Raw genomic sequence first — 23,972 nt, 5'->3', positions numbered from 1 at the left:
CGTTTACATGGCAGACTTGCACAAAACTACTAGCTAGCTAACTACTTTCATTCGTTTGTTTCTCAGATGGACCCGCCTGTGGGTGCGCTCGTCGAAGTTTCAGCGGGTCGTGGAATCGTGCGTTTTGCTGGTGCCACGTCTTTCTCGTCGGGCAAGTGGATTGGTATCGAGCTTCCCGAGCCCAAGGGCAAGAACGACGGAAGCATCAAAGATGTCGTGTATTTCTCATGCAAGCCAAATCATGGCGTATTCGTTCGTCCAAGCCAGGTCAAGGTCATAAATGCGGAACCTGAACTGCAGCCCCCTGTGAGTCCATAATGTTGCTTCGTCAGAGCCACCCTGACCCGGCTTGTGTTCATAGAAAACACAGGTGAACGTCGCTCGGACCGTGTTGGGTCATCAACGCACCCCTAGTGCTAGCCTTTCACGTGCAGCGTCACTGCGTTCTAATGGAGCATCAGGGTCTTCTTCCCGATCCTCGAGTCCCGTCAAGCCCACCCCTTCCACTTCCACACCCGCCTCTGCCGTAGCTAGCCCACGCACTTCACGTCTTGCACCCCCCTCCTCTCCTGCAAAGCGCATTCCCTCTCTTACCCTCCAACCTCGCAAATCTTTCCCCCGTCTACCATCCGCCGAATCCGCCGCACCTCTGAGCCCGGCCTTGCAGACCCCTAAGATTGGCTCATCCCCCTCACAGGAACCAGTAATCCAGTTGCAAAGGACATCCTCCCCATTAGCGCTGCCACAGAATGCGGTTGTGGAGCCTCCGCCACCGCTCTCCCCTGTCGCGCACACACTTCTGCAACCCCCCGTCCCAATCGACTCCAGCCCATCTCCCATCAATGGCACGAAACTTGCACCGTCACCTTCTATATCTCGTGTCCCCTCACATGAGCCATCATCACCCATAACCGTAAGTCCATGAGTATATACCCTATATGCGCTCATTTCAGTCGAAAATTCTAGCGTACCGAGGATTCTGCCATGCACGCGAAAATTCGCGTCCTAGAAGCTAAACGCGCTGATGACGCGCGACATATCCGAGAGCTTGAGACCCGCCTTGCAGACGCAGAGTCCTTTGTTGCCCTGCGTCCCAAACTTCAAGCTAAACTACAATCCCTCCAATCCGAACTTATTGCAACGAGACGTGCATTGGCGGACGCAGAGCAACTTGCGAGTTTGGGCGAGACGAGGGGCGTGGATTCACAGGAGCAGTTGGAAATGGCCATGTTGGATAAGGAAGTTGCGGAGGAGAAGGCGGAATTGGCAGAACAGGAGTTGGAAGAGGTGAAGGAGCGACTTGCGCATGTAGAAGTAGAGCTGGGAGTGTTGAAGGAGGGTGGAGGTCAGTACAGTGCGTCGAGTTTGGGTTTGGCTGATGAACCGTTTTTGTAGCGTCTGGTGGAGATAGTGATTCAAACGCTAAGACATCACTCGCATATATCCAGCTTGAGAAGCAGAACGAACGGTTGAAGGAGGCACTGATACGGTGCGTTATGTTTACTGTCTCCTTACATTGCATTCCTCATGATTTTTGCGTTAAAATAGGCTTCGCGATATGTCGCAGGAGACAGAACAAGAACAGCGCCACCGCATAGCAGAGATGGAGAAAGACATCACAAGTATCGATGATCTTCAAGGCATGTCCTTCCTTTTTTCTCATCTACCTTCCACCGCAATTGTTCTGAACCAACGTTCTACACAGGCCAGTACGAACAAACACTGATTAAACTTTCCAATGCGGAGACACAGATATCATCGCTCCAACAACAGCTTGACGATGCACTAGGAGCAGAAGATCTGCTCGTGCAACTCACAGAGCGGAATTTATCGCTATCAGAGGTGTGTATGGTCTCTTCGTCCTTCCCTCCTGGAATGTCATTTTTATTCTCGGCCCACAAATGTGGCCTCCATACCAAAACCCTCTGCATTTCTCAAACTTGCTCATCCTCCTCCCCAGAAAATTGAAGAACAGCGCATCACAATCGAAGACCTCGAGGCCCTCAAGGAACTCACGGACGAGCTCGAAGAGAACCATGTTCAAGTCGAGCGTGAGCTTCGAGATGAGATTTTAGAGCGCGAGAAGGATCTGAGGGAGGAGAAGGTCAGAGTAGGGTTATTAGAAGACGTAGTGGCAGACGCAGATGGGACAATCGCAAGGTTCAGAGAGGTCGTTGGAGAAATGCAGGGGTGCGTTTTCCTATCCCTTCTGCTTTCTTCTTTAGTTGTGTTCCTTGACGGGAGATGCTGATAAACTCACCAGCGAACTCGACTCCTTGCGTTCAGCGACGCAAACAGCACAACACGAGTCTGCCACGGCTGCCCACCAGACGGCAGCGATGATGTCGCTGAATTTGAAACTCCAATCCTCGGCGGCGAAGAACCAGGCCAGGGCAGTAGAGCTGGAGATCAAGAAACTCGAGGCGAAGGAGAGGGGAGAACTGTTAGGAATTGTGCAGGTGGGCTTCCTTTTCTGTTGTTTTCCAGCGTTTATTTTCTTTCACTCTATCTGTTCCACTACTTTCGTTCTTGTTCTCCATCGTTTCTTTCGTTGGTTGCAATTTCCGCTCGTCGTCAGTGAAAAAGAGGTCATCCGAAGGCAAGGCAAATCCGGATTGGTGGGTTCAATGCCAACCTTCCCCGTTTGCCATGCCTTCGGTTTATGACTTCATGCGTCCCTCTCTTTTCAGTTTACGTGTCTGCTTCGTTCTTTTCGTCCTGTCCGTTATTTCTTTTCCTTTACTCCCTTGGTTTCCTTTCTCCCCCTTCGCTTATTTTAATCGCTCCTTGATGTGCGCCTTCTCATCGGCTAACTTTTCAATTTTCAGCCTTACCTACCTCAACAATACGTCGAATCCGACAGCGACGCCACAAATTGCTATCTCTTCTTCGCACGCCTGGGGTACAAAACCGATCTCATCAACACTATTGTGGGGCTGGCTCATGGCCTACCCGAGTCGCTCAATGGTGTCGTGTCAGAAACGCTTGTCGGAATATGCGAAGTGCGTTACATTTTCCAACTTACAACAGTGGCATATGTAACATTCATTCACCGATAACAGATGCGCGGCCGTGCCGCGTCGTTCTCCACGCTCTGCAAACGCTTCGCTGCCATCCTGAGGCGATGCGACCCCACGTCGTTCCTCAACATCGGACGCATATACCCTGAGATCGCCCCAATGGAGAAACGCATCGATCTGCACATTGATCTTCTCCGACGGGATGAGTTTAGGGAGATGGAATTCGTCAGTGATGTGCTCAAGTGCGTTCGGTCCTCATTTTTACTTTCATTTCCTTACCTTTGCATGTCAACGGATGGAAAATGCTTACCGCTGACACAGGATGCTAGCCCAGTTCGACCATCTTGCAGAGACATATTTCGATGGGTTTGAGCAGGACCTGGGCGAGCGCGAGCTCGGATACGCACTTTCGTTTGACCATGATCTAGATGTGTTTGCTGCATCTATCGGGCTCACGAAAACATCCGTTGCTGTGATTCTCAATGATGAAGGTGCGTAACACTGCCTTTATTGGCACGATGTTTGTTGCTCACACAAATCACTCCAAAGATGTTGTCCTCGACATGGGTGGCTATGATCCTGAGGAAGAGCTCATTGAGCCTTTGCAGAAACTTTTGGAACAGTGCAAGAGCGCGAAAGTGTTGTCCAAGTAAGGTAGTTTTACCGCATGGCGGATATATGCTGAAGGGGTTGACAGGAAACTTACGAAGCGCCTCGACGATGTTATCCAGGAGTCTTCGGCGCTTAAGTCCCATCTCGTTCCACAGCTCAAGACTCTCAGCAATGCAGTTCCCGAGCTGGTCAACTTTGGTATATCTGTTAGTGTTCCTGTGCCACCTTCTAAGGATGACTGCTAATTTGCCCAATTGTAGCTCGCCCAACAAGTAATCCCGCACCTTAGCGATGCCCGCAGCGCCAAGTCTCCATTCCAGCTTGCAACAGTGTTATCGTACGCAAAGCAAACTGCACTGTCCACTGTCGCCAAGGACATGAAACCTGGAACCTCATGCTTCGAGGCAGTTGGCGAAGCTATTGCTCAGCTATCGGCGGAGTGCAACAAGTTGCTGCCTTTGGCAATGGAACCGGAGAGTGTATTGAAGAGTATGCCTCCTTTGACTCTAGTCTCCGTGGGTACCAAGCTAACGATGACCAAGTCTCCGGCACGCCACCATGGGTCCTACGTATCGAGGAGATCAGAGCCAGCATGGCTATCAATGCCGAAGCCGAGCGCAAAGCTGCACAGCTGCAGGAAGAAATCCAAGGGCTTGTGCGGAGCCTCAAGACGAAGGACCAAACGATACAGGAATCAGGAGTGAAGATAGAGCTTATGGAGCGGCGCATGGAGGCGGTCAAGAAGCAAGCAGACACCATCGCAGATCTTGAGATTGAGCTCTCGAAAGCGCGCAAGCAGGAGCGCGCGTATGAGGAAGCAATGGAGCAACTGCAGGCAGACCTAGATACGTTTGAGCAAGATAACGCGAAGCTAAAGGCGTTGGCTGCGGGTTCGGAGAGACAAGGTATATTTCTTTGTATGTTAAATGAACAGTTTGGTGACTGGGCATGTTTAGCTGCTGGCGCACAGCTCGTCGATTCAGAGAATGTGCCCATGGAGGGCAATGTGGAGACATCACACCTTCTGGAGCAGGTTCGTGCAGGTTCAATGACGTCTTATTATTTTTCTGACTCTTAATTAGATCGAGGCTCTTCGTGGCACTGTCCGTTTCTTGCGCACAGAAAACTCGTATCTCAAAGGGCAAGACCTGCTAAAGGAAATACAAGCACTACCGACCCTTCCAGAACCTGTCAGCCGCGTGCATACACCTCCACTGGACCCATCAGGTCAATCCGACACAGACGAATCAGATTCCGAGACCCCGCCCGCGCCTCCTACCATTCGCTCGCTCGCCACAGAAACCAAGGTGCTCTACCGGGACGTCATCAAATTCTCTTCATCACCTCGTGTTGTCGATCTTTCTGCGCTTCATGCAAAGAGAGCAGAAAGCGATTGCAAAGGTGGGAAGATATGGATGCGGAGGAAGGCTAGTCCTGCTCAACAGGTTCTTGAGCGGAAGATTGAGGCCGAAAGACTTAGCAGGCGCGTTAGGGGCCTGCTAGATCGTGCCAGTGCGCTATGAGAGGTTTCACTGATACTTCGCTTCATTTTTTATGTTACTCTACAGCTTGATATTAGGTTGTATACCCTGCATGACTCTGTTATTAACTTATGCACTATGGGGAGGAGATAAAGTAGATTTCATCATGTGGTACCAAGGACATGGCTGGCGGACAGATAAATATCAGTATCGCATATGCAAATACCCATAAATCATTTACATTACCTTGCTGCACTATTAATTTCAGTGAGGACGGAGGAAAGGATTTGAGTTTATTTGTGTCAGTTGGATTCTAAAGCCTCGTGCCAAACAAAGTTTAACAAACTGCAAACTCATCATCGGGCAGTCATTTGGTCGTCGAGAATCCTCCAGCTAAACATGGCTGACGAATTTGATCTTGAAGCACTCGTGCACCTGGAACAGACGTTGGCTTTATCATTTTTCTAATTGACAGATCCCTCTGAAGAGCAAGTCTCAGGTTCTACGACGCCGGGTACGCCGACGGCTTTGTCCATGGTCGTATTCATGGGTTGATCGAAGGTCGAGCGCTCGGGCGCGAGAAGGGCTTCGAGATATGGGAGGAGATCGGATTTTACGAGGGATTTGCTAATACTTGGCAAGCAATATATGCAAAGCATGGACACAACGACCAGTACGTCGTGACTGATCTGCATGTTTCTTCATCATGATGACCTTGAATTGTTGCAGGCGCGCATTACACCACATCAAGCATCTTCTTGATCTCATATCACAGTTCCCGCGAATAAATCCCTCCGCAGCTGCAGTGACATATGACGCTACGGAAGAGATCGATATTTCGAAGCTGCAGCGCCAGATTCGATCGCGATATAAGGCGTTATGTGCATCTCTCGGTGTAAAGCCTACACTAAGGGCGGTCGATGTAGACTCGACTGATGAGGGTGTGCAAAGTATGGATCAGCAGAAACAAGTTTGGAAACTAGAAGAAGATGCAAGAAGACCGACGATGCAAGGACTGAGTTTTTGAAGAGGACTCCAAGACAGATCCAAAGGTCACGCCTTTACGCGCGAAACACTTACATATGGATATCCACCAAATGCAAGTCCATCTTATCATTGAATTTTCAATCTATCTCACATTCTCGCTAGATCCAAGATGACAACGGCAATATCGCATTAAGAGCTCGGATTTTTATCCGAGTAAGCATAGGTAATACAGTGGGACGTATTAAACGCTCGGATCTTTGTCCGAGTAAGCATAGTAGGTACTCGAGATATCTGATACATGGGCAGTCAGTTAGGGATAAACAAATTTGTTATACAGTGGTGTCCCTCGAGTACGCAGAACCAAGAAAATGTTGCATGAGCGGTATCACGAGCAGCAAGCGTGCCCGTTCGTGCCGTTGGCGGCGTTCGCTCCATTAACTGCAGTGCCATTGGAGAAGGCTGGCTTGCTCAGCGGGTCGTTCGTTCCTGGAACATCCATGCTCGGGTTCTTCGAGAAGAAATTGTTAGGTTTGAACAACAAATTGACGTGCTCAACTGGCATGCTAAGGGAGGGTTAGGCGGTCCAACTCTTTTATTCAGTAAGTGGTACTCACACAGGCCAATCCTCAGGGCGAGGAATGTGAGTCGTGCCTACGACAGAGATGTGAATATGGGTCATCCAACGGTCAAATAGTGGGACCAAGGGCATCATAACGCACCGACAGTCAGGTAGAGCACGATGTCCTCGTTCTCGATGCTTCCGTCTCCTTCCTTGACCCATCTGCCAACAGAGTCCTCAGGCTCCTCACGCGTCTGTGGGACGTACTTTCCACTAGGCCACATCCTGCTACCATCTGCACCCTCCTTATCTTTTACAACCCACAACGTCTTGTGGGCAAACGAAGCACGACGAGCAACCCAGGAATCAGTATGCGCCATAAGTGGAAGCACACCTCCCTTCATCATGATAGCATAACTTGAGTGCTTGCCTGATGAATAATGCGTTCGCGCGGGATTGGTGATGCGCCAGCGACGTTCACGAGCCCAGTCGAAGTCGCGAGCGCCATCTTGCACTTGGGACTTGAGCACCTTGTCCTTTACAACGAAACCGTTGCCGGCGAAGTTCCCTTTTGAGCCAGTAGGGGCACTGAGAGGAACAATGTCGGACTCGACGACGGAGTTGTAGAGACCGTCGAGCATCGGGTCGACCCGAACGGAGAACAGGTGCTGGTGGTTGTGTGCATTGACGTTCGGAGCAACAGTCGTACCATAAGGGTTAGGTTCATCTTGGCCAGCGACATAGACCTGAAGAATGCCGGTAAGACGGATTTCAAGTTCAATGTTACCGTCTTGGTAGAAATAAAAGTTCCAGATGTACTCTGATGACAATGGGAACTTAGCCAACGCGAGTCCAAACTTGTGTCCCAGCCGACGTACCGTAGTTTGCAAGCGTGCAGACCATGCTGACGACAAGACGCCTGCTGCGAACGGTCTGATGACGGCCACCGGGACGATAGTCAGTGTGCTTCCAAAGAACACCAGCATCTTCTTCGTGAATACATATCGCATTCTTGATAGTAAATGGGGTTCCAGCATGTGTGACGTACGCGCCAGGCTGGAGGAGGATGAGCAAGATATCATCACGCAGAGTGACAGTCGTGGGTACGTACGAGGTAGTGGATCTGCCCGAGGCAATCACAACCTAAAGATAGCTCGTTTGCCATCGTTCCCATCCCGTATTCGCCACTAGAATAACCTGAGATACTCGTCAAAAATTGGTCAGGAGACTACTCACCTGTCAAATGCGAATTTGCGAGGATGAGGGAATTCCGGTGCGCCGTATGGAACGACCATCTCTGCAAGCGACAGACGATACAGAATAGGACGGATTTCGCCGTCGTCGTTGTATGTAACTGTCGAGATTGCGATACCCTCCCGATGGCTGAATCCTGCAATGATGTTATATTGGAGAACGAGGCTGAGGATCGCAAATGACAAACCGATGTGCATCTTCCATTTCTGCCACTCGAGCACATTGCCATCCATCTTAAATGACACGCCCTCAGGTTGGAGAACATGAAGAGGCTTGATATCATCGCGAGGCTTGTGAGACGGGTCTGACTGCTGGAGGAGATCGGGAAGGAAGTCGAAAGGCTTGAGAGGGGGCGGAAGGCGCTCTCGTTTGGACTCGGTGAAAGAGTCTTCGGACAATGGGCATGCCTCCGTAGTCGAGACGCTCAGCTCTGCAGAACCATCCTTGGCCTTCTTGTAGGTCGGCGGGAAGTCAATATGGACGACCTTCTCTGCGACTGAGTCGATGACTACGACAAAGTCCTGTAATTATATGGCCTGAGATAATTCAGCAACGTGAATGGCAAAGAACTGACCAAGGGGTGGGCATAGAGGTTCTCATGCTCAGATAAACGAGCGAAGAGAAAGGCTTGTTGCAAGCGAGTGCTCTTCGGGAAGCGGTCATCATAGCCGATGGCCCAACCGTCAGCATAGATTTGTTCAGGCAGCACTCCTACGCGACAGTGAGCATAATCTCAGGTCACAGCCAGTCATCACTTACCAACTTCTTTCGCGAGGGCTTGAACTGTGGGATCTCTGCGGACGATGTATTCACAGTCGGCGAGCTCCTCAGGAGAAATCTGAGGTTCTGAGCCCTCTGCAACTAATTCGCAAGTATCAACCTTCCATGTCCCATCTTGGAGAGACAAGATGGCATTGTATGTTCCCCTATGTTACGATGAGCTGTCGTTTAACCGCAATAATTATGCAAAACAACGAACCCATTTACCACGTCCAAGAACTATGTACGTCTGGTTAGAACAAAGTTATGCAACGTTAACTGCGTTATATTTACGTACATCACTCTCGGCCTTCCTCACGATCGGGGTGGGCGCTTCGGGCTTGCCGCCCGGCATAAGAGGGATCCCGAGTGCCGCAAGCACAACCTTCTTCGGAGGCGGGATAAGAGTGCAAGTGATGAAGCGAACCGCCTTGATTGGTGTATTTGCGGTGGTATGATGCCGGATCGCCAGAGACACGGCATTGATCTAGACGACGGAATGAGCACAGGTTGAAGGCAGAAAGCCAATCATTGACCTCATCTGGGGTCAAGGGGTCAAGGGGGTGTTTAATCTTGGTCGGCTTTGTTGGCACGGCTGTATGGACCGTCGTAGCGGTTGTGGGAGGGAGGGCTGTAGGAGCCATATCGCTATAGGAAGGACGAGCACGGAAGTATTGAGGCTGATAGGCTACTGGGGGTCGAGATACGCACTACCCTTCTTATAGGATGACAGAATCTAGAAATATTAGGCTAAACTAGTGCTTATCATATGAGTAAATGAACACGATGTAGCCTTGAGGGAGACCCTTTGAACGTGTTCAATTAGATAAGATATCACTGGGAACATTCCTAATGATAAGCTTAAGGCGAACAAGTGGCGAGAGTGTGGGCAACAAGACGCAAACATAATAGCTAGACTAGAACTAAACCAAATACGAACTCACCGAGCGTTACGGAGCGGGTAAGATGACGTCAAGCTGATATCGGAATACCAGTTTGAATCGCAAGACTTAAAAACTGTTAAACATGTCGCTTTGATTCATCATCTCAACTTAGGGCATATCCAAAGAAGACACCATTACCAAGTTTAACGAGCAGATAAATATGACGGCTGACGAGCTCGAACCGTGGCTTGCCTCGGATAAGAGTCATCAAGCAGGCACCGGGGTGGGTCTCGTGATTGGAGCTAAGATAGTGGATATCCTGAAGAAGAACCCGGACATGGACCCAGAGAAATATGAAGGGGTATGTGGTACACTAGTTTCCTCATTCGTGATCTTGACCGCGTTAGGATGATTTTTGGATCACATGCGCAAGGTGGTCGGGTGAGTAGCGACGCGAACGTGACACGCATACCGCGGGATTGAACCCCACACAGTTACAATAGTCGACATCTGGTGCAAGAGGATCATCTCAAGGAAACGAAAACCAAGGAAGAGCTCGCCAATACAAAGAGCACCATAAGGTAAGGCTGATTCTTACTTCCTCGTAGGTGGAACGCCGAGTTTGATGCAGTCTGCAAAAGTTTCAAAAATTGGGGTCATGTGAGTGCCGTGGAACGCGGAGGCCGCTCAATTACCCGTTTTCATTACGTTGGTCATTTTTACAGGATCCGGTCGAGGCCCTCGAGGAAGGAGAGAGCGCCGTGCCATAACAAACCGGGTGAAAACAACGCCGCAAGAACCAGATAGCGTGCAACCGGACCCCAGAAAGGGTGGAAAGCACAAAGGGAACCATAACGACGAGCAACAACCGGCTAGCAAAAGAAAACGAGACACCACTGACGGCAGGGTGGATCGGTCAAATGGTGATACCGAGGAAGAAACGAGAAACCGGGGCAAATCTATGAAGAGTCGCCCGTGCAAGTTGCCCACCAGGAAATCTGCCAGAAATCGCAAGCCCGTCATTAGGAACTGCTAGTCTGCGGACGTGTGCTTGGGATGTTTTGTTATCTCTAAATCTGTCGCGGTTATGTGCATCATTTCTTCTCGAAAGCGGTCTTCTATACATATCTATATCTTCCAAGCAAGGATTGACCTTCGGTGCGTACACGGCATGGAGAAGCACATCCTTCGGAATCTTTGTGCATGGCATTTGCAATTTTTGGATTCGTTAGACGTAGAAGATAAAGCCAGAGTATTTACGCAACTGCACACCAAAACCAATCAAATGAACTGTAGGATCGACTGGTTACCAAGGTGCCTCAGACCCTACTAGTTACCTTTCTTGATGTGTCATGCACGATGAGATGGCTTTCAAACTCTTGCAAAGGTGTTTTGACCTTTGCTTCGAGAAAGAGATACAGACGAGACAATGGACGTGGTCTCGCCCAGGTCGACGACAACGTCACGGTGGTCGATGAACTGATTGTGAGACTTAAGTCCGTACGCTGAGCTCAGTGCTGGCTAGTGACCTACGATGTGATCCAAGGGAGAAACGATCTTCTGCTAGGACCAAAGGCGTATCTTTCGTCAAGACTGGGGAAAGGACACTGAAGCTCTAAAGCATCAAGAATCGAGATTGAGTACGACAGCTATGGGTGGAAAATGTGGGCATATCCGTTCTGCAATTATCGCGCTCGAAGGTCGCTGAAAGATATAGGTTTGATCTCTTGGATCGAGCTTGAGGGTGAACTAGTTATTTCTGACTTTACCCCAAAATTTGTGCAGAATGAGATCTTCTGCGTATGCTTCGTCCTTTAGGCTTTGTGACAGCGAGAGAGAAGTTGGTTCTCTAAAGACGAACAAGAAGTTGACTACAGTCGTTGCTAAAGCAAAACTTGCGGTAGGTAATTTTACACATGGATAGTGAGATCTGCATACATACAACTTAAGCCATTTGGACAGTCTCACTGTCCATGATGAAGAATTGATTACAACCAAGTTTTCTGCGGGGGCACTGTTTTTAAGGTTACAAACGTGAGAATATTATTCCAAAGTAGATCATTGATTGGGTTCGTGAAAAGAGCAGGAACCGACAAGCAACTGCAGTTTCTACTAGCTTATCCAGCCTTTATCCAGACCGTCGTAGACGATGTCCAAGCAGGGCTCTTTGTCGTCGGAAATGGACTTCATCTCCCAAAACGATACCACACTGTCGCATGGCGTGCAAGTAGAGTGTATTACCCAGTTCGTGACGTCTTCGGCCACTTCGACTGACTCTTCGACTGGACTTTCACCCAAATGCGACCTTTTACCCTTGGAGTCTTCCGCGTCAGCAAGTCAGAAGAAAAAGAAGAAGAAGAAATCCAAGAAGCCAAAGACTCATGATACTACTGATCCCCCTCCGGGGAAATCACGGGTAACACCTTCACCTGACTCCGAGCGTGCATCTGTGCTGTGCATTAGTAGAAACAAACATTGGAAATATATCAGCTCTTACCACGTAAATGTGCCACCCACCTCTCCGAGGCGACCGAACTGATCCTCCGCGTCTTATACCAGGGCCCGTGGCTGCAACTCCCGCTGGAGCTGCTGGAATCTTTGCTTGCCCTCAATATTGACCCTGCCACCATGTCTACATCGGAAACGCAGCTGCCTACCCTTGCTTATGCCTCCCAAGTTTCAGTTGGAAACACTCAGTCGCGACTGTCACCACGCCCTCGCGACCGCGACCGCGTAGTTTATTCACTCAAGGATAATATCCCTCCGGAATCACCGGGTAACACTTTCACCACCTTGTCGACGCCGTATATTCCGACTTCACAGTCAGTTGCGTTTCCCCTGCCCGCTCCGGGCAAAGCCACTCCGCCGCCCATCGACCCTGGCGTTTTTCGAAATGTTGCAGCGATCAGGAGGCTCATCGATGAAGCTTCAGAGCTTTCTGTACGTGCATCTTCTGGCTTCTCAGCCGCTGCTCTTGGTTCCATGCGCACAACAAATAATAACCCCTGGGCTACGGCTCAAGGGCTTGGCTTCGACGGCTCAAATAACGTCGGCGGGGGAAGGAATGTTGCTATGAGTGCGATGCGTGTGCATAGGCTCAGAGCCCTTGCTGTTCAGAAGCTTGCAGCCGCATATAAGGCGGATGAAATTGCTAGTAGCGTCATGGTAATGCAAGGAGGGAGTGTATTTGATGACATTGCTGAGAAAGTTCTCAAATACGGTATGTCCAGGACGACGCGTTTTTTCCAGCGGGCCGTAGCGCTAATGCTGCAACCTAAACACAGATCCCAGCGACGCTGATGCACGATATGTGCATTTCTTCCATGAGAAGATTCCCTCCCGGTTCGTGCAACGCGTATATGATTCTTTGCCTGACTTTTTAAATTCAGTTCCAATAGGCAACTTGCGGACTCCACATCGACACAAGTGCTTGATGAGCTGATTGTGGCTCATCCTCAACGACTGGAATACCATCGGACGCGTGGAATAGTACATTGTTTCCGCGACGAATATTCCTTGGCAACAAAAGACTTCACTCACGCTTTACGAGAGTCCCGTGCGGTGCGAAAAGCCCGTGCGGCACACCAAGATTTAATATCTTCCCGTGAACCCCGAGGGAGAGCTCCCAAAAAGAAAAGGGGCTCCAATAAAAGCAACGGACAGGCGCCTCCTAATGGTACCAGTGCTGCTGCAGATGGGCTTAACATCGAGGGAATGGACGGGGAGCCGTTACTTTTGCATCCTTCAATTTTGCCGGATGCGCCAGACCCTATTGAACCGCAAGTATTATTTTTGCGGGGGGCGGCGCATTTGCAGCATGCTGTGTACCTCATTGAATCTGCAATATTGCAGCTCGAGGGCGTCAGCAAGATTAATACATCCCTTGATGGAGCCGAGATGCGGCTTTGTTACCTCTCTAATGGCCGCTACGGGGGAGTCGAGATGGGAAATCCCGACGGTCCGTTGGGGCGCAGTGATGACCCAAAAGCCCAGGCATATCGACGAGTTCTGGCAGACGACACTTTCCGCGAAACCATTTACTCGCTCCTGAAGAAGAGTTTGCGTGATCACGAACGCTTCCTCTCTCATTTTGACACGCTAGAAGGCCCTGCCCCAATGCAAGCAGATCTGGCCAAAAGGGTGGAGGTTGCCTTCCTCTTAACCGAACTGGTGCGCCCAAATATCCATACGTCGACCGCGGCTGGCCTCGCACATGTCGACTCCATTCTCCCGCCAATGTTCACCACCTATCACCCCTTACTTGTGGAGTCCCATTTCAGTATCCTTATTTGCCAACTTATGCTTGCCGACTTACCCACTTTGCTCGCCACATTCTCGCGGACTGCAGTCATTGTAGACGGGCTGGAGGGATACCCTGTTTTTCTACCTCCACGGTCGATGGCTCAAGCCGAGTTCATTGAGGTCCTTGAACGACTTGCTGGTGGGTGGATGACGGGTGTGCAGCCCCATTCATACGTACAGGGTAAGAAGGCGATACATCGACTTGTTATCGAGCCTGTACCACCCCCCTCACCACCCATGTCTTCAATCGATGCCATGTCCACATCTTCGGCGGACACAGAGTCTTACACTGCTTTTGCATCCTTTTCGAACACATGCCAAATCCCCTCGGGTTCCTCATTACCCACTAATGGACGAAATACCCCTTCTAGCGCCTTCGGTGGGAGCCGCGAGGACCTTATAGAGGCATTAGACTGTGCCCGCATATTGCTCGTCCCTGTTGCTGCGAGGCAAAAGGAACGTGCTGAGAAGGCAGCAGCGGAGAAAGTCAAAGCCGGGAACAAAAAGAAGCCATTAAATTTCAACATACCATTGCACGGCCCACGAGTAGAAATCATCCTCGCGTGGTTTGCAGCCGTTCATGTTGTTGAGCTGGAAAGCGTTGCTTGATATCACACCCGTGGAGAGTCTCGTGTTGATGGCGACAGGTGGTTTCTTGGTTTGGCAAAGCTGTATAGTCTACCGAGAAGGTAGCTCGATCTATCATATGAAATAGATTTTCTTTGGCGAGCGTAGAATAGTAATATGTGTGTGCCTCGAACGTTGGGATCGCCCTCCCTGTCGAGATGAAAACGCCACAGCATCGAGAAAAGTGCATGTATACCTCACGACTAACACATCTCAGCGTTCCTTCTTTTCTCGAGCTGTGCTACTATTGCGCAATTCCTGTCTCGCCTGCTGTATGGAACGATCGAGATAACCAATTATCCACGGTGTGGCTAGAGCCGCACAGGACAAAACGGGGATAAGGAAACACACGGTAGGAAGGAGAGAAGCCGGTAGAACGCCTAGGTAAAGTTGTTCGAGAATGAGAATGAATGGTATCGGTTGAACCGCTTGAGCAGCCGATGCATTGAGATCAGGTGTAGGTGTGCGTACACCAGTATCAACGACTCTCATCCTTGCGTACTTTAGGCGAGTAGCGGAGGAGCCCGCGCGCGATAAATGCGGCGCAGTGATCGAAGCAGCGTCATCTATCGCTGACCGGTGCGGTTTAGACAAACGGGTTAAGATCGCCTCTGGACTGTATATTTCGAGCAAAAAATCCGCGGGGGACTGTAATAGTGACGCATGGTTGACGACCGTGAACTTGGCTCGAGACTGGACGAAAAAGGGTGCAACGTACGGAAGCAGGCCAGGATAGACGTAGCGTAAACTTTGAATAGGATATCCATCTTTCATCATCGAGATCTAGCGCTACCCAGAGTTCGTGAGGACACGAGAAGGGTTTTTCCGGAGCAATACCCGTCTCTGGCTCGCATACCTGCTGCAAAGGCGTGTCGAGCAGAGCGGGATCTACGTTCCAGTGTCCTTTGTTATTTTTGTAATTCAACACTGGCCTGCACGCAGGGCTGCGTCAACCACCAGGACTGCTCCAAGCATCGTGTTCGAACTTACCAACTGACAACCGTGGTTGAGGAGAAGTCAACATTGCTTTCTTCAGCGGCAAGGAAGTTGATAATTTCCGTGTTGGCTATGACTTCCTGACATATGAACAGCAAAATGAGGGGCAGGATGATGAAAGAGTGAAGCATGAGAAAACGCCCTGACATTCACGCTGTCTCGTTTAAGTATTGGCCCCGCTTCAATTGCAGTGCGATGGACGAGATGGAGTCAGAGATTGGGATTCCTAGACCCACAAACAACTTCGATTATGAATCATGTACGGCGCAATTCAAACGCGGAGAATAAGGATGTATGTAAGGTATGACTACCATGTACAACTGAGGGGGAACAGGAAACCTGCTTTGGCCAGAGCTGTCAAGAACTATTGATAATAAAATTATCGATGAGGATGTTAAGGTACGCAGATAGTGACTCGTAATAGGTAAAGGCGATGTTGGTTTGAAGAATGAAAAGCGTACGGTAAACAAATGGAAACTGATTATCTGTGACGAAACCATGTGGATGTGGCATGTGAAGGAACGCAGACAACACGAGGGCTGAATAAGAAGAGTCCTCAGTCAGGTATAGCTTTTTATGGATCTTCATCATCTAGAACTTACGAAGTTACATGGTGAGGCGGTGGACCCCATTAAAGAGATTGTTCATGGCGTCTTGGACGGCCCTGAACTTGGTCACACCACAGCGCTCGCTCTCAATGTGCTGACACAACCCACTAAGAGAGGCAAAGTGGGTCTGGCATGTACTCGAGAGGGCACCGATAAACTTTCTCCTGATGACGGGGGCTAGCCAAGTGACGGTTCAAGTCCGTCAACGCCCGGAACTGGGTGTGACAAAGAACACATTCATAGGCCCGCCCGTTCCAAGTCTGCTCTGTCGCGAGAAGCTGAACGTTGCCCCGTTCGCCCGCAGTGATGAGGCGCGCTGGGTTGGTTATCACGTTAGTGTGGTCGTTGGCACGAACCCAGTTGTCAACGGCGCGTCGGTTGACACCTGATTGACATGAGCCAGATTCAAGATGGAGCATGAGGGCGGATTTATTGATGAACGCCATGCCGCATCCGGTGAAGGGGCAGATAGGTATCTTTAGGGCGATGTACGCTAGAGTTCAAGTGCTAGTTCATCAAGGTCAGGTTGTGTGCAGTTCCAATAATGGAATGAAGCTACAGATTGAAGGTTACTCGGAGACTGGAAAAGCCTTTTGCACGAAACACAGTACATGTTAGCGTGCTTCGGGTTCTGGCGATTGTGCTCGTGCAAGCCGAAATCGTTCTTGAATACCTTGTGACAAGAGCGACAGTAAGCATGTTGGTCCTCGTAATGATTCTGTAGCCCAAGTGCGGTGTTGAAATGGAAGTTACAATACTGGCAGTAATGGTGGTGAGGGCTCTGAACGTAATGTTCTTTGAGACCCAGCCAAGAATCGAAGTCGATATGACAGTCTTCGCATATCCAGTGATTGTTGGAGTCCCGGATATGCTGATCGTAAGCAGACTAGGAATTGTAGTAGCGATCACAGCGATCACAATCAGGCATTTTCTGGATAATTCTGCTGAATATGACTGAGCTGCTATAGGCTTGTTAGTGACACCTCCCCCAATCAACGCAAGAACGATTACTTTGTCGTTGTGACTTGCAATGACTCCCAATGGTTCGTTAAGAAGAAGGATAAAGAGATGACGCGACGAGCCATTATTATTTATAGTAGTGGTGCAAGGGGTCCCAGACGCGTCAGTTCCAAACAGGCCATCACTAAGTTTCTCAAGTGCTGGGTTTCACGTCGTTATACCCATTCCCGCTAGTCCATGTACTCTGCTTCTGCACAAAAAGCCAAGAGACGCGCCCACACGCGTCCAGAGCTTACCGACGAACAGAAACAAGAGATAAAGGAGGCTTTTGAACTGTTCGACACGGACAAGGATGGTTCGCTGGACTATCATGAGCTCAAGGTCGCAATGCGCGCCCTCGGCTTCGACATGAAGAAAGCAGAGGTATTGAAAATATTAAGAGATCACGACAAGAGCGGTCATGGTCTCATTGACTTTGAGGATTTCGCAAAAATCAGTTGAGTATTTCAGGTTTCATCTATTCTACTCATGCGACCAGTCCGCGCCAGATCCTTACCAAACACACGTCCATTCATGTTACATCATGCGGACCGGATTTCACACTACGCAGCACCTCGAACTTCTCTCGTGATTCTGCGCCCTTGTGCTAACGCTGTTTACCTAGTGAGCGAACGGATCCTTGCGCGAGATCCGATGGATGAGATCCGCCGAGCCTTTCAATTGTTCGATGACGACAACACAGGAAAGATTAGTCTGCGGAATCTTCGACGTGTTGCAAAAGAGATCGGTGACCGATTGGAAGATGATGAATTGTGAGTCAACGCACTCTTCTCATTTTGGGGTACATGGTCTGCGAGAGGCACCCAGTCACTTCGTCCCAACAACCCTTTTTCGGTCTTGTTACTGCATCGGCTCCCTTCCTTTGCATTTCCGCTTTTTCTTCACCGCTATTTCCCAAGTGATTGATTTTTATCGTTGGTGAAGTTCCAAATTTGCTCACCCTTGTTCTTCCATTTCGCAGGCAAGCGATGATAGATGAATTTGACCTCGACCAGGATGGAGAGATTAACGAGCAAGAGTTTTTCGCCATCATGACAGACGATGCATAGCTCTTTTCGCTTATGGTTATTTATCTATTCTTTTTCGTTCCTCCATTTTTCTCGAGTCGTACACTGTCTCTCGCCGGTTATTATCTATTAACTCACGTGTTTGGTAATATTGCGATCATTCTCTGTCCGGAACATCTACGGGCTTCGTTTGTGAGTCCTTTGCTAAACAAGTAAGGCGTCCTCTGATTCGTAATATAACCAGCTGTGCTCTATTCATTAGAGCTCCTCGTGTAATTGTACAGCCGCCGGTTGATGAGTAGTGTGCCGCTGAGTAATGCCTATTCTACGGACGCGGCCCTGGTGTTCACCGCGAACCATGATCGGGAGCCGTAAGAGGCCTGTAGAGACGCCAAGGAGAACCTAACAAGCTGCCTGCGCAGCTTGAGCTGATGAATAAAAATACATGCATTTGTTGTTCACTTTTGGCTACATAGCCTGATCATACAAGACAGGCAACCATATAGAGCCCTATAATTCCCCAAAGAAGACTACAATAAAAAAAACCCGTAAAACAAATCTCCGAAATAAACACCCGAGCAGTAAAATACTTTACAACCATGACGTATAGCTACATACGCCAGACTGGTGTTATGATACGACTGAGAATGATGAGAAATAAATAAAAAACCGTCCATGATGCAAGGGGATGAGTGATAAAGATACAACGTGACGATGGGATGCAAGGATAGGATACAACCAGATTTGGCATGGGGGCGTTGAATTTTCGTAGTAGTGTTGACAGACGTTAAGACAACCTTTTGCAAGGGTTGCATGTGATCGGCATAGTGGCGCTGTGGTTACAAAGACCTATGCTCTAAGGATAGAGCGCGAGCTCCGGGTAACTGAGAGGGGTGAGCGATAATGAGGTCATGGTAGGCGTCGACATGGAGATGATGCGGAAGAGCGGGGCGAAAATCATGAGAACGTATATGCTTTGGCGGTGGCAGTGTATATCATGAGCGAATGACAAACATAAGCGATGATGAGGGCTCATTGGTGACCCGAGGATGGGCATCTGGAGCAAGTCGACGCAAACAGTGAATGATGAAAGTATAGAACAAGGAGAAAAGAGTCGTCAATGGATCTTTGGATGCGGGAGAATGGCTGGGATCGAGAGATAGAACAAGAGTGATGCGAAAGTCGTCGAGCGAGTAAGAGAGAGAAAGAGACCGGAATGACACAAGGTCCAGACCTGCGAAATCCGACTATGTCGCAGATGAATATACCGAGACGTGAGTTCTCCGCGTCTCGAATTCCACCCGACGACGAACCTGAAGCCGGTGTCGTAATCATGAGTGGATGAAATTAAACATCGTCCACCATACCCATCCTCTCCATCAACTTTGGAAGATCCTTATGGACCTTCATGTGCTGGCCTAGGTTATCATGCCGACTGAATTCCTTTCCACAGCCAGGGTATGGACACCTATGCGCTGCCATTGTCGATAAGAACGAGGTTATCAACGGTGAAAAAAATAACTTACGCTTTTCATTCGTGTGGATGCTCCTGATGTGTCGTTTGAGGTGTTCCCCTCTTGCGAAACATTTGCCGCAGCCGCTAATGTCGCACAGATAGATCCGACTTCCGAGAGGGTCACTATAACCTCGGGCCCGACCGCTGCCGCCGGCATTGTTCACCGTTGGCACGCGACGACCCCTCGACTTCTTAGTGAGATTAGGGACCGGGACAGGGACAGGGAGGGATCGAGTATTCTTTCGAGGCTTTCCTACCTGAGATGACGAGCCTGGCGTCAAAGTGGAGGCAGCAATAAGAGGCGACTTCGCGGCATGCTTCGGTGCAGGCTGTGGGAGTGAAGAGCCATAGGGATGGTACCGCGCCGAATTCTTGCCGGAAAAAGATCGAGAACGTAAGCTTCGCGTGTTCTTTGACGTAGCTCGCATGTGGGGTACGAAGTCGCCGTCGCCGTCATCATTCTCTACTTCTTCCGCCCCGTAATCATCGTCGTTATCGTCAAGGCCAACTTCATCAACACCGTCTGCATCTTCTTCGTCGTCCAGACTGAAGTTATTGCCTCTCTCAATGCGGAAAGTCTCGCCAAGCTGTTGGGCAAAACTTTGGGGCATGAAATGACCTTTCCCCGAACTATGTCCATTGTTGGAGCTGGACCCATGGTGATTAAAAGTTGCAATGTCCGGCTCGCCTTCAGCATCCTCATCCTCAGGTTCCGGTAGATCCGTGAAACCCATCACGGGTGATACCTCCGCAGGTCGCACAGTTCTCTGCTCCTGTAGACCCTGCGTCTGAACTCTCAAAGCCTGCCGTTGTTGTTCCTGTTCCTGGCACGTGCGCTCACAATCGCTCACAATAGATGGTCCAAGATACGCTTGTCGTGGAATAGGTGCAGGCAACATAGGCAGACTCATCGATGACAACGGAGTACTTTGGCTTGACATATAGCGCATTGCCAGTTCCGAAATCCCAGTGTTGTGCTGGTCAATTGGGGGCGAACCTGCTTTTAAAGACGTCAGATACAGCGGTCCAGACATTTTGCGGGTACCAACCTGTGCTAAAAAGACCATCATACGCCGCCAAGCTACTAGGCGAGTTGGAAACGTCGGCTGGCGGGGTGTAACGGGCCACATGGTCTGGAATGCTTTCTACTTTGATGTTCTGACGAGGCTGCTGATAACAAGCGTGCGATGCTGCGGAAACTGAATTCGGGAAGCTCGGATAAGAGGTTGTGGCCGCCTGCGGCTGGTACGCGGCATCAAAATTCTGTCGGTAGGTGTGTGCATCGCTCTCCGCAGGATGCGGCGTAGGCGGAGAGTCATACAAGGAGTTGTTGTATTGCTGAGGATCCGCTTCCTGTTGCTGCTGTGGTGGACACAACGGTTGAAATTTCTTCACTTCCGGTGAATAAGTATACCCCATTGCGACTGACAAGGGCATGGGCAACGGTGCTGCTACAGGCTGCTTATACACCTCCGGGTTCTCGGCCACATACCCCGATAGGGCGAATGCCCGTGGGGCGTGCGGGAACATGTATCCAGCGGCAACCAAGTCGTCTGCCATGGTGTAGGGAAAATAATCATCACTGCTAACAACATGTGATGTGTCGTTCTCCATTGAATCAATGGGAGGCTCAGGAAGCGGGCTCTCGTTGGCCGATGAAGAAGAAAGCGGAGATTCAGCGGAAGCAGCCGAGCCGTCCGATGGGTATGGGCTATAGTCCGGGAGGGGCTGGGGAGGCGACTGCTGCTGTGCAAGGGAGTAATATGAATTGAAACGAACAGAAGGGGAGAAATGACCAAGACTGGAGTTGGAGCTGGAGTGCGAGTGTGAGCGAGCGAAATACGGCGGGCTTGGCATGTTGACAACCGCCGGACGTCCAGAATGTTGTCGTTGGGCTGGTTGATGGGTGAAAGGATAAGGAGCAGAGTCAAAATACGAGGGACGAATATTCGAATCCATTTGCATTTTTAAGGACCGACTCGACACGGTCTTGCCTTGTCTGGAGTGAATATGAGCCCAGATTTATCTGGAGGCACTAAAATAAGGGAATTGATTTGAGTTGGAAATTATTGGTCATACCAAGGACGACAGATCACCAGGTTTGCGCACAAGGCAAGCAGTCGCGTTCAGGTACAAGCGGATGTGATCGTGTGGCTGTGAGTGTAATTTACAATTGAGGGGGAAAAAGATCTGAGAATGGAACAATCGCGGGGAGCGCGTTGGGCGACGGCGGGACACCGGAAAGGGCCTTAGAAATCTGGATGAAAATGCGATCGAGGCTGTGGAGCAGAGGCTCTGCTGCTTCTGACTCAATGAGTCACGTCGTGTTCAAAAGTCGTGAGTTATTCGTCAAAAGTCGAGAACAATAAAAGTGTCAGATTTCTGTCAAATGAGCAGTACCGCAGTTGAGCGGCGATGAAGTTGGAACAGCCAAGGAGGGACAGCTTACTGAAAGAAAGCAGAAACCAAGAAATAAGTGGAAGGCTTAGTACAGCCTAAAGAAAGCTTTGCACCGCCGAACGAACCTGATAGTGATACGGAATCAAGAGAATGAAACTCATTTACGATCATGAAGAAGAATGTTCCCTTGCCTGTGTACTATTGTTGACTCTACTTTGCCGGATTGCCAGTTTATTGGAAGGTTTCCTCGGGGCCAGGTTGCCTTAATGGCTATCCTCTGGATGAGGTGCTTTTTCAATTGAAAAAGTATAGCCACAAAATTTAAAGTAGTCACTCGGGTCGGTATAGTCATAGCACGAGGCTACTGAACACCTTTCGACAATCTTTGCTCTTTTGGAGTTTTCAAGGTTCACAAGCATACTAATAGTACTGGTGCAGGCAGCTGCCACTGATCACATCTAAAGTATGATCTAAGGTTTGACCAATGCTTCCAAGCTCCGATCTACCACCTGATCTCAAGTCGTGAACGTTATCAATAATCGTGTTAGTCCCACGAACGTTCAATTCAGCATCTCCACGTCTGAGTACTTCTCGTGTACAGGCAGAAGATCTCATACGTAGCCTTCTATACTCACAGAGATATCGTTACTTTAGGTACATACTACTTACTCGTGCCTAACCTACCTTCTTTGATCTATCTGGCGTATCCCACTTATTTCCCAAGGCGAGGCACTCGGCTCCCTGCATCCTCATATTTACACCTCCCTGCAGTATGAAACCTCTTTACGATAACTATTCTGTCCTTTACCCAGGAAAGGCTTCCGCGCCATCCTTTCACCGCATGTCAGTTCGCGCCAGGGGTGGCAAAGCGACGTAAATCAACTCTTCCTCGAGAAGGTCCCTGAGAGTTTCACCTCGCACTTTCATATCTATGATCGGAAATCCACTCCCGCAGGTCCACTGCAGGTCCCCACACCAACAGTGCTACTTACCTTCTAAATTCATACTACGTTGCCGTACACCCTCGCTATCCTTTTCCAATCACCCTGCTGGTCTTCTAAATCACCCCAGCCACCCTGATTGCGGTGTGTATCATTTCGTTGGCTTCTGCGCGAAATTAGACCAGGATCTATTCATGTCACTTGACATGAACAACCACTTACCTGGGAATCACATTCGTATCGCGCCGCATATCGCTTTTAATCGATTGTTTCATTTATTAAGAGGTCGGTTGGCAGGCGTGTGCACGCCAGTGTGATCCTGGATAGAGACTTGCCAAGAATCAACAATGCCGCTCAACCTTCCTTTTTGCGTTTGATACTCGAATCTAAAGCGCCTGTTCTATCTCCATAGAGCAGGGCATCATGGGAACACCCGCCGGAGAGCTGAATTCGGTAAATGGATTTTTGACCAGCCGTGGATGGCGGGAGCGAGTGTGTATAGGACGTAAGGGGGCAAGGCCCCATCAGATAGGCATAAAATTAATGAATTCGAATGAGCGCACGAATCGCGAAACATCTTGGTCCGACATAGGTAAATTTCATACACCAAAGATCAGTAATAGAAGAACCTTGCTTTGTCTGCGGATGAATGATGATGAGCTCATTTGCGCGGTCTAGCTAGATTTAAAAGCACCGCAACTGTCTAATGCTTGTCCAACATAGTTCCGAGTTATGCCCAATTCAACGAGTGATGGTATTATAGTTGTGACGGAGCGCCAACGATAATTAAGCGGAAACCTGCGTAAGGTCGTGCAATCAGTATTCCATCGAACGGAATTGGAGACTGGGCGAACCATGCAAGTAAAATAGTGGCCTTGCTGGATTTGTGCCAGTGGCAAGCATGAGTATGTCGTGCGGTGACTGATCCGAGGGTGATGACGCTCACAATAGACCCAATAGTAAGAAAGGTGCCGATTGATTGCGACATTGACGTGACTA

At 49.6% G+C, this 23,972-nt stretch overlaps 9 protein-coding genes across 9 annotated transcripts; 5 read left to right on the top strand and 4 right to left on the bottom strand.

The window, feature by feature from the left end:
- Nucleotides 1–19: 19 nt before the first annotated feature.
- On the top strand, nucleotides 20–5,369 carry EDB91DRAFT_1201187 (dynein associated protein-domain-containing protein). Its single transcript, XM_041320659.1, has 17 exons — nucleotides 20–306; nucleotides 362–913; nucleotides 967–1,345; nucleotides 1,396–1,489; nucleotides 1,549–1,640; nucleotides 1,706–1,842; nucleotides 1,961–2,190; nucleotides 2,264–2,459; nucleotides 2,829–3,002; nucleotides 3,063–3,262; nucleotides 3,342–3,511; nucleotides 3,570–3,669; nucleotides 3,718–3,838; nucleotides 3,893–4,121; nucleotides 4,175–4,537; nucleotides 4,589–4,665; nucleotides 4,715–5,369. The coding sequence occupies exons 1-17, from the start codon at nucleotides 67–69 to the stop codon at nucleotides 5,153–5,155; spliced, it is 3,795 nt and encodes a 1,264-aa protein (XP_041178204.1). The 5' UTR covers nucleotides 20–66; the 3' UTR covers nucleotides 5,156–5,369.
- A 75-nt stretch (nucleotides 5,370–5,444) lies between these two features.
- EDB91DRAFT_297149 (uncharacterized protein) lies at nucleotides 5,445–6,331 on the top strand. The gene is made up of 4 exons (XM_041326755.1): nucleotides 5,445–5,559; nucleotides 5,613–5,786; nucleotides 5,843–6,212; nucleotides 6,263–6,331. The coding sequence occupies exons 1-3, from the start codon at nucleotides 5,513–5,515 to the stop codon at nucleotides 6,138–6,140; spliced, it is 519 nt and encodes a 172-aa protein (XP_041178203.1). The 5' UTR covers nucleotides 5,445–5,512; the 3' UTR covers nucleotides 6,141–6,212; nucleotides 6,263–6,331.
- A 275-nt stretch (nucleotides 6,332–6,606) lies between these two features.
- On the bottom strand, nucleotides 6,607–9,161 carry EDB91DRAFT_1127993 (copper amine oxidase). Its single transcript, XM_041318515.1, has 11 exons — nucleotides 8,971–9,161; nucleotides 8,893–8,912; nucleotides 8,673–8,839; nucleotides 8,488–8,624; nucleotides 8,101–8,434; nucleotides 7,896–8,049; nucleotides 7,771–7,846; nucleotides 7,538–7,715; nucleotides 6,820–7,479; nucleotides 6,680–6,751; nucleotides 6,607–6,629 (listed from the first exon to the last, which is right to left on the bottom strand). Exons 1-10 carry the CDS (start codon nucleotides 9,025–9,027, stop codon nucleotides 6,711–6,713), a joined length of 1,824 nt encoding a protein of 607 aa, XP_041178202.1. The 5' UTR covers nucleotides 9,028–9,161; the 3' UTR covers nucleotides 6,607–6,629; nucleotides 6,680–6,710.
- A 615-nt stretch (nucleotides 9,162–9,776) lies between these two features.
- On the top strand, nucleotides 9,777–10,326 carry EDB91DRAFT_1247570 (uncharacterized protein; the record flags this gene model as incomplete). Its single annotated transcript, XM_041322829.1, has 5 exons — nucleotides 9,777–9,917; nucleotides 9,990–9,997; nucleotides 10,051–10,137; nucleotides 10,165–10,216; nucleotides 10,282–10,326. The coding sequence occupies 5 exons, from the start codon at nucleotides 9,777–9,779 to the stop codon at nucleotides 10,324–10,326; spliced, it is 333 nt and encodes a 110-aa protein (XP_041178201.1).
- Nucleotides 10,327–11,873: 1,547 nt separating this feature from the next.
- On the top strand, nucleotides 11,874–14,467 carry EDB91DRAFT_1037121 (uncharacterized protein; the record flags this gene model as incomplete). The annotated part of the gene is made up of 4 exons (XM_041312825.1): nucleotides 11,874–12,056; nucleotides 12,116–12,776; nucleotides 12,841–12,898; nucleotides 12,955–14,467. Coding segments are annotated over 4 exons (2,415 nt in total), but the record flags the coding sequence as incomplete, so codon positions are not given.
- A 231-nt stretch (nucleotides 14,468–14,698) lies between these two features.
- Nucleotides 14,699–15,688, bottom strand: EDB91DRAFT_1336041 (uncharacterized protein; the record flags this gene model as incomplete). The annotated part of the gene is made up of 3 exons (XM_041325521.1): nucleotides 15,476–15,688; nucleotides 15,204–15,417; nucleotides 14,699–15,178 (listed from the first exon to the last, which is right to left on the bottom strand). Exons 1-3 carry the CDS (start codon nucleotides 15,628–15,630, stop codon nucleotides 14,699–14,701), a joined length of 849 nt encoding a protein of 282 aa, XP_041178199.1. The 5' UTR covers nucleotides 15,631–15,688.
- Nucleotides 15,689–17,192, bottom strand: EDB91DRAFT_1127956 (uncharacterized protein). Its single transcript, XM_041318514.1, has 5 exons — nucleotides 17,101–17,192; nucleotides 17,045–17,051; nucleotides 16,663–16,975; nucleotides 16,248–16,582; nucleotides 15,689–16,216 (listed from the first exon to the last, which is right to left on the bottom strand). Exons 1-5 carry the CDS (start codon nucleotides 17,172–17,174, stop codon nucleotides 16,088–16,090), a joined length of 858 nt encoding a protein of 285 aa, XP_041178198.1. The 5' UTR covers nucleotides 17,175–17,192; the 3' UTR covers nucleotides 15,689–16,087.
- EDB91DRAFT_1127953 (Ca2+-binding EF-hand protein) lies at nucleotides 17,193–18,563 on the top strand. Its single transcript, XM_041318513.1, has 4 exons — nucleotides 17,193–17,545; nucleotides 17,714–17,861; nucleotides 18,071–18,308; nucleotides 18,361–18,563. Exons 1-3 carry the CDS (start codon nucleotides 17,287–17,289, stop codon nucleotides 18,156–18,158), a joined length of 495 nt encoding a protein of 164 aa, XP_041178197.1. The 5' UTR covers nucleotides 17,193–17,286; the 3' UTR covers nucleotides 18,159–18,308; nucleotides 18,361–18,563.
- Nucleotides 18,564–19,463: 900 nt separating this feature from the next.
- EDB91DRAFT_1051627 (uncharacterized protein) lies at nucleotides 19,464–20,060 on the bottom strand (the record flags this gene model as incomplete). Its single annotated transcript, XM_041313620.1, has 2 exons — nucleotides 19,464–19,591; nucleotides 19,643–20,060. 2 exons carry the CDS (start codon nucleotides 20,058–20,060, stop codon nucleotides 19,464–19,466), a joined length of 546 nt encoding a protein of 181 aa, XP_041178196.1.
- Between the last annotated feature and the right edge of the window lie 3,912 nt (nucleotides 20,061–23,972).

The sequence above is a fragment of the Suillus paluster genome (assembly GCF_016628075.1).
Source record: "Suillus paluster strain FC165 chromosome Unknown EDB91scaffold_20, whole genome shotgun sequence".
NCBI lineage: Eukaryota > Fungi > Basidiomycota > Agaricomycetes > Boletales > Suillaceae > Suillus > Suillus paluster.
Note: the sequence above shows the minus strand (reverse complement) of the source record. Positions and strands in the feature narration are given on the sequence as shown.